The sequence below is a fragment of the Mangifera indica genome, chromosome 13 (assembly GCF_011075055.1).
Source record: "Mangifera indica cultivar Alphonso chromosome 13, CATAS_Mindica_2.1, whole genome shotgun sequence".
Lineage (NCBI taxonomy): Eukaryota > Viridiplantae > Streptophyta > Magnoliopsida > Sapindales > Anacardiaceae > Mangifera > Mangifera indica.
Window position 1 is genome coordinate 10,273,813 of NC_058149.1, and position 8,264 is coordinate 10,282,076.

Sequence of the window (8,264 nt, forward strand, 5' to 3'; positions counted from 1 at the left end):
TTTGTCTTTGGTCACCTTTTTAGTTGAGACTGAGTTTTTGTCAACGTAGTATTTGTCTTCAGTTGTTCTTCTCTTGCCTTATATAATCGAATCACCTTCACCCCCAATTTGTATAACAAAGATGGAAGATCAATTGTGAAAATAGTGGGTTGGATTCAACTCTTTCATCATGATTCGACCATCAGAGAAGATGATTTGATTGAATCGTTGAAGATGGAAGAGGATAGTTTGGCCATTGGCCTAATCATTGAAGATGGAACAAATGTTTCATTTCACCCTTTTTTTAAATGGTTAGGCCAATAATTTGTCTTTCATCACAATTCAACTGACAGAGAATCTTAAGAGAAGGAGAGCGTCGACAAGAAGACTAGTCGATGACCAAATTCTCTAAAATTGAAAGAGATGAAACCCTAGAACTTGAGGGTGAAATGCAAATTTTAAAAAGTCTAAGGGGGCTAAAAAGTATAAAATCTTAGATTAAAAGAGAAAAGTTAATTTTCAAAACTAAAATATATGAGAGTAATAGAAAAATTGTCAGTTTAAAACCTAAAGTGAAAAAATGAGATAAAATTTTAATTTTTAATATTACTGATTAAATGATATTTTTCTATTGTAACTAATAATAAATTTAAAAAAAAGTTAAATAACGGACAAATATTTAGAATTTCGAAAATTCCCAATAGGAATTTGAGAATGGGGTTGGGAATAAGTTTTTTTTTTTTTTCAAAATAAAATATAAAAGATAAATAAGGGATATTAGATTTTCTTTACATTTCCAACAAATGAAAGAAGTCATTTTCTTCGATGAAGGAAAGGCTTCAGTGTCTTCATTTATTCTGTGCTTTCTATATTATTTTAATAATTGTATTTATTAATCTTAAAATAAAAGTTGTTTTTGTCTCTCCCTCCCCCGTATCAGCGATGGCGAAAATATGGCCAACCCATGTGCAAAGGCGCCAGCTTTTAGAAGTATTTAGTACAGAAAGCACTGCCGTTTTGTCTACTTGATAAAAAAAATTTTCACTGCTCAATCTGTTATATAAATGGTTTTGGACGATGCCGATTACTTTGGGTAGAAACAATACTTATCCTATCGAACGCTCCAAGTTCATGCAGTGCGTGTCAATCCACAAGTCGCCGGAGGCCACAGCTATTGTAGGTGATAGGCGGTTTCCGGTGGTGGAGAGAGAGAGAAAGGAAGACGAGGAGTCTAGCAGCTCGTCATCATCAATCGGGAAGAATAGTGATGTTAGTGGGGGTTCATCGGACAGTGAAGATTCAAATGAAATTCAGAGCTTGTTTAAGGGAACCTTGGATAATCTGGATTCTTTAGAGGAAGTTCTGCCCATCAAGTAAGTGTTTTTGTTGGTTTTTACTTTCTATTTTTGTTTATCTTCATCTTTTATTTGCTCGTTGATTTTGCGTTTATGATTGGGACTTGACACTTATTTTAAACTTTAACATGTACCAGAAAAAGTATTATCTTATATCAGTAAGCTCATTATCATAACTAATGACTTTATTTATGGGCTGCTCTGTCTTCATTTCTGGGTTGCGATGCTGGAGTTGGAAGTAAATGGGATTCTTGTTTCTCGACGAGGATTAGGGATGGGGATGATTGCTAGATAGGTGAGTTACAAGAAAAATGTTGTAATTCAGAGTAAAAGAGGAAGGATATTGTATTCCCGATATAGTTCTGTGTTTGATAGGTAGCTAGAATGTGTCATTCAGAGTTGTTTAATCATCATTTATAGCTTTGTGTGATGGAAGAACAAACTGCCCACTGGGGCGAAAATAAAATAAAAGCCTTTGTCCACCAAGATAGCAACTTTCATTAGTAAAACATTAAGCCTTCATGATTTATAAATGTTCTAAAATGCATGATTGGAAAGAGACACGATGTTCTGTTGTTCTGTTTTACCTTCTTTGTTGTTTATCTAGGTTATTAAATGTCTTACATTTTTTTGTTCCTATCAAATCCAGGAGACGCATATCCAACTTCTATACTGGCAAATCAAAGTCTTTCACAAGCCTATCAGACGCCTCCTCTGCTTCTTCAATTAGAGACCTTGCAAAGCCAGAGAATCCCTACAGTAGGAAACACAAGAAGTTATTAGCTCATAGCAATTTCTTGGATAAGAATCACAATCTCCATTTCAGAAGTGGGTTATCAAAGAAATCAGCAAACTTTCGTTGAAGTGCTTTGGTTCTTGAGGTGTCAATTAACAGCTCCAAGGGCATTACACATGAATGCTATGACTCAGTTTCATTATCATATTCTTGTTATCTGCCTCCTCTACATCCTCAAGTTAAAAGGTTACTGGGCAACAAATCATCATCCTCACCTCCTTGGCTAAACTCTCCTGGGCGATCTTTCTCTCTGTCTGATCTTCAAAGTGTTGCCGGTTCAAGTCCTAACATAATTGACTTGGAAGTTCATGGTGGAGACATGGACGGCAAATAATGCTTTTCAACCTCATTGTTGGAAGATGGTTTGTGGTGTTAAAGACAGCTTCCTGCTTTGATAGCGTTATGTTGCCCATTGTACTTGTTGCTTCTAGGTGTTCTATGAATGGGCATTTGGCCAACATAATATAGTTGTATTCTATAATTTTGATTTGGCTTTGGCTTTTAGATTCACTGTATTATACCAGAATTCTAAATATATATTTTCTTCTTCCTAGCTTTGGCTGGCCTTTTTGTCATAGCCTCTATACTATAAACTTTTACCATAATTAATAGAAGTAACCAGTTGCATTATATCATTGTCTTCCTTCTGTCTCATTCTATCCTCTACTCACTGAAATTTTTATTGTTACTGGTATTTTCATTTATGGCAGTTTAACTATAATTGCCCAAATTTGCAGAGCCTCTTTCCTATGCGATCTCTTCCTTGCACCTTTCCTGTTGTCCTTGCTGTGTTGAGGTTGATGGGTAATTCTATTGAAAACAGCAATGGAATCCTATGCACTCATTATTTCTGTGCATGTTTGATTACAGATGCTGAAGCATTATGGCTTGAAGCTGCTGACTTCTCTAGTCTAAGATGCTTTCACAACACTCTAATTTACTTTTCACCAATTATTTGATTAACTGCTCTCAGCATGGAGGATTTGTGGCTTTGGCCATAGCTAATGAAGTTCCTGAGAGTCTAGCCATATGGAACATGAGTTTGGGGTATGCAAGTAAGTTCCTCATAATTTGTAGTCATATTTTATCTTGAGAAACATTTTGAATGATTAGTAGACAAAATTCTAGATTATCTGGAAACGAACAGGTGATGATTGCACTATATGATTGATTTCATTAAATAGTCAACTAATAATTTTTCTTGCAGCAACTGATCTCAAAATTAAATAAAGTGCAAAAATTTATACTGCTTGTGGTTATAGGGACACTTATGGATTATGCCATTTAATTATATTCAAACAGAAATTTGTCGTATTCAAGTATCATCTATTAGTTTAAAGTTTTGATATAGTAATAATAAGTGAGTTAACTACTAGCAGATATGTAAGTCTGAGATATGCAGTTACTTTGATTTGCCCTTAAGATCAAACCAATAAAATGGATAAATAAACTGTTCGATACTTAAGTTTCTTCAAATGTTTCACAGCTCCTGGATAGAAGAGTACAAACTAAAACTTTACTCACTACTATATGATCTTCACAGTGACTGATCTCAAGAATAAATAAAGTGCTAATATTTAAATTGCTTGCGGTTGTAGGGACAGGTATGGATTATGCCATTTAATTATATTCAAACAGAAATTTGTCGTATTCGAGTATCATTGATTAGTTTTAAGTTTTGATATGGTAATAAATCAGTGGGTTAAGTAGTAGCGGATACGTAAGTCTGAGATATGCAGTTAATGTGGTTTGCCCTTAAGATCAAACCGATAAAATGGATAAATAAACTGTTCAATACTTAACTTCCTTCAAATGTTTCACAGCTCCTGGATAGAAGAATACAAACTAAAACTTTATTCGCTACTATATGAGCTTCACAGTGACCGATCTCAAGAATAAATAAAGTGCCGATATTTATACTGCTTGTGGTTATAGGGACAGGTATGAATTATGCCATTTAATTATATTCAAACAGAAATTTGTCGTACTTGAGTATCATTGATTAGTTTTCAGTTTTGATATAGTAATAAATCAGTGAGTTAATTAGTAGCAGATACATAAGTCTGAGATATGCAGTTAATTTGATTTGCCTTTTGGATCGAACCAATAAAATGGATAAATAAATTGTTTGATACTTAACTTCCTTCAAATGTTTCACAGCTCCTGGATAGAAGAATACAAGCTTAAACTTTACTCACTACTATATGATCTTTACAGTGACTGATCTCAAGAATAAATGAAGTGCCAATATTTAAATTGCTTGTGGTTATAGCAACAGGTATGGATTATGCATTTAATTATATTCAAACAGAAATTTGTCGTATTCGAGTATCATCAATTAGTTTTAAGTTTTGATATAGTAATAAATCAGTGAGTTAACTAGTAGCAGATACGTAAGTCTGAGATATGCAGTTAATGTGATTTGCCCTTAAGATCAAACCAATAAAATGGATAAATAAACTGTTCGGTAACTTCAAATGTTTCATAGCTCGTGGATAGAAGAATACAAACTAAAACTTTACTCACTACTATATGATCTTTATTTCTATTTATGTGATTATTTCTGCCTATAAACTAGTAATATTCATTAAGTACTTCTGGTTTATTTTAATGTATAGACAAGCAGGAGTACATACTGAAACATGGAAAACACATACTTCCAGAATTGTCATAATTAGTTAAAAATTTAAATTATCAGCTGATTGACCGGTAGTTTTTAGGTATTTAAACTATTTGTTGAGTAGCTATTAATATGCTCTGCCATGTTGGGCATTTGCAAACTTTCCTTGCCATATGTGATACCTTGAAAAGGGATAATTTTGAATGACCCTAATTTTTCATTGAAGAACATTAATTATACATTGCCATATACAATTTTTTTCTTAAAATGGTGTTAAAGCCAACAAAGTTCTGATTGTATGAATTTAAGCATTGATAAAGACAATATTATGAGGCTGGCTCATTCGTGGCTTGCACGTTTCTCAGACTGCCTATAAATTGGCTCAGATGGTTTTACCATGGAAGCCCTATGATTTTGGTTATACTAGTTGGCCACAGATAGAGGATTTCATATCAAAAACAGCCCTACCGGAGAGCAATCACCTGCAGGTTTCTTTTTGCTCCCAAAAGCAGTGCATTATATTTTACAACTTATATTACATTGACAGTTTTATCTGCTTAGTTGAACTAGCTTTGCTGTTGAAATTTCATTGCCTTCTCTGGCGATTGGCCAGGCCATACAACTGTAATCCTTCACTTTTCTTTCGTCAAATCTGAAGTTTTGTATGATGATTTTGACTATTATGATATCTTAGCAGGTCGCAATCAATTCTGGTGGTCTTCCTACACCAACACTGTACAACATATGATGGCGTCTTCAGTCCCTTTTGTATCACAAGAAGAATTCAAGATATTTCATGAAATTGACAGGGAGTTATACACGATCCTTGCCATTAATTTATGGCGGGATCCTGTGGAATCTATGCAGGTTATAGCTTTATTTCTCTGGTTGGAGCGAGCAGGCTTTACCAATGTTGTAAAGAAGATATTATCCTTGCCGTACACATTGATAAATGAGCTAGCAGATGAGGCAGTCACATGCCTGAACATCATTAACAACAATCAATTTCCTTGCTTGTCTGAGAATAATGATCTTCCTGTGATGCAGTGCTTGATGGCCAAAGAAATCTCTCTGAGTTTTTTTTACAACAATCGGGAATATGCAACTCAAGGGGTCACAAAAATTGCAAGCGAAGTGTGCATTAGAGCCTTGGCTGACATCATGCAACGAGCCATTGAGAGAAATGCTGCTCAAAGCGTAACAGAGAGCCAGAAGATGATAGGGAATTCTATCCAGAAATCCTTGGTTCAACCTGCATATCAGGTGACATATTGTCCGAATGAAATGACTCAGCCTTGGATCCAACCAAATGAGGTTCCACCAGATGATAGGACTATGTTCGTTACTTTCTCCAAAGGGTATCCAGTGAATGAAAGAGAGGTAAGAGAATTCTTCACAAGATGTTATGGGGATTGTATAGAGTCCTTGCACATGCAGGAAGTTCAATCAAGTGAGCAATCCCTGTTTGCTCGTATTGTTTTTCGCTCGTCATCTAGCATTGATATGATTCTGAATGGTATGGGCAAGGTAAAGTTCACCATTAATGGGAAGCATGTCTGGGTTCGGAAATTTATTCCAAAACGCCCAAAATCCTTGCCGTCACCATCACAGCTTCCAAGTCTGTAATGTTCATTGCAGTTTCGGAAGATATTGTTAGTTATGTCAGTGTCATTTTCCATGAATAAGTAGATTACATAATCTGTGTTATTTGAATATTAGAGTGGCAATATGCCATGCTAGGCAAAGTAGTTTGGCTGGTTTATGAGTTAAATGATACGTTCAGTTTGAAGTTTGGCCAAATTCAGATGCTAGTTTTCAGTTCAATTTGTAGTCCTTGGATTTTCTCCTTCAAAATGACCATAAATGAGGGAGATTAGGATTCTGAAACTAAATCCAAGCAAAGCAACATCAATTTGAATATCTTCAGCCTCTTTTTTGTAATTAAGGAAGGTAGGTTTTCACATGAAATTTGCAATCAAATGTGGTAACCTCTTTAACCTAGAAATGAAATTTGGCAACAGGGTAAATTTTACTCTTGATTTTTTTCTTTCTGGAAATAAAATAAATGACTTGCTATGCTTCTAGCCAAACAACCAAATCTAAATTAAATTGCAATAAATATTACTTTAAAAATAACTCTCTAGAAATTGTACATTATTAATAAGTTTAATTCTTTTATTATTCAATAATAAAAATAAAAATATTAATTAATAAATTTCAAAATATCACCAGGACTTGGGTTCCAGTGCAGTCTCCACCATGTCGTCTTCTAAATCTAAAATCTTGGAAACTCAGACCCAGACCCAGCAAAGACCTTTATAGGTAATTAAAGATGACTGCAGCATTTTGCTCAGAAACGCACGCGGTTCTAATGTTAAATTTGTTAAATGAAACATAAATTGATTTTATTTATTCATTTTTAGTTTACAAGGTTTATTGATTTTCGCAGTTTTGAATGGAGAAGAACCCACCTCGTGGGATGAGCCATACAGAATAAATTTGATACCTTTGAGTTGTTTCTCAAGTCCAGAAAAGAAGTCGAGGGGTTACGAGTTGGTGTCAAGTTAGAGGTTCTCTCCTCTAGCTTTTACAATTTTTTAGAACGATTTTTGTTGTTTGAACTCTTAAAACAAACTTCTGGAGTATATTGGTTGTGGTTACTACTGGTGGAGAAAGTTGTTCTAATTTTGATTTTAGTTGTTTGGTTTTGTTTGATGGGAATTGAGAATAATAACAGAGTATGGCATCTCGATGTATGGACTTGTGTTGCTTGAGTTTCTTCAGTTATGTAGGACTGTTGGCTTTCATATAAGGATCCAACTTTTCTTGTTTAACCATAATATTTTCTCTATATGTTTGTTCCTGTGCAATACCAATTTATATTTCGCCATCTCTTTGTCACTTGATTCAAAAATATAACCGGAGCTTAGTAATGTGAGCATAGGCATGATACATGGGAATACCACTGTTTGTGTTGTGTATTGATTTTTACTGGACATACCTTGGATGTTATTTGTGCGGGATATATGTTGGCCTGTACATTTACCAGACAAATGAATAAAGAGGAGAGCGTATACTTGGCTCAAAGTGAAGTTTTTGGTGTACTTTAAGTGATAAATACTTTAATGTAGTTAAGTGATCAAGTATTGATTAGAGATGGCAATGGGACGGGAAGGGGTTGAATACTTTAATCCCTATTCTATGCTTGTAGGGGAAACTTTTTTTCATCTCCATCTCGTCTTTGATACAAAGATGATAAGAATTGTCGTCTCTAATATGAGGATGACAAAGAATCTTCATCCCCTTCCTGTAAGAAAAATTTCTCTTCTTTTACTCTTTTTATCCTTGTGGGAAACATTCCCCACATTCTCTCTCTATCTCTAGTAGAAAATTAATGTAATATTTATTAGATATTATAATATATTTGTAATAATTCAAAACTATTAAGAATAATTCAATGTGTAAGGGTTTAGGGAATATGGAAGGGAGGAGACAAGTTAGAGATATATTTATT

At 34.3% G+C, this 8,264-nt stretch overlaps 2 protein-coding genes across 5 annotated transcripts; both read left to right on the forward strand.

Annotated features, from left to right (window-relative positions):
- The first annotated feature begins 768 nt into the window (after window positions 1-768).
- On the forward strand, window positions 769-7,640 carry LOC123195287. Of its 4 annotated transcripts, none has more exons than XM_044608953.1 (6): window positions 769-1,352; window positions 1,567-1,629; window positions 1,984-4,408; window positions 5,116-5,238; window positions 5,448-7,072; window positions 7,200-7,640. In XM_044608953.1, exon 5 carries the CDS (start codon window positions 5,495-5,497, stop codon window positions 6,374-6,376), a length of 882 nt encoding a protein of 293 aa, XP_044464888.1. In that variant the 5' UTR covers window positions 769-1,352; window positions 1,567-1,629; window positions 1,984-4,408; window positions 5,116-5,238; window positions 5,448-5,494; the 3' UTR covers window positions 6,377-7,072; window positions 7,200-7,640. The 4 variants fall into 4 exon arrangements, with proteins under 4 accessions (XP_044464888.1, XP_044464885.1, XP_044464887.1 ...); XM_044608952.1 differs by lacking the exon at window positions 769-1,352 and having other exon boundaries at window positions 1,359-1,629; window positions 1,984-3,185; window positions 3,954-4,408; XM_044608950.1 differs by lacking the exon at window positions 1,567-1,629 and having other exon boundaries at window positions 771-1,352.
- LOC123194174 lies at window positions 1,057-2,464 on the forward strand. Its single transcript, XM_044607334.1, has 3 exons — window positions 1,057-1,352; window positions 1,984-2,109; window positions 2,230-2,464. Exons 1-3 carry the CDS (start codon window positions 1,057-1,059, stop codon window positions 2,462-2,464), a joined length of 657 nt encoding a protein of 218 aa, XP_044463269.1.
- Window positions 7,641-8,264: the final 624 nt, after the last annotated feature.

Coding starts and splice junctions, on each gene's coding strand:
- LOC123194174 (XM_044607334.1), top strand. CDS start 1,057: ATGCCGATTACTTTGGGTAGAAACAATACTTATCCTATCGAACGCTCC. Junction 1,353..1,983: donor GAGGAAGTTCTGCCCATCAA/GTAAGTGTTTTT, acceptor TATCAAATCCAG/GAGACGCATATCCAACTTCT. Junction 2,110..2,229: donor TACAGTAGGAAACACAAGAA/GTTATTAGCTCA, acceptor GTCAATTAACAG/CTCCAAGGGCATTACACATG.
- LOC123195287 (XM_044608953.1), top strand. CDS start 5,495: ATGATGGCGTCTTCAGTCCCTTTTGTATCACAAGAAGAATTCAAGATA.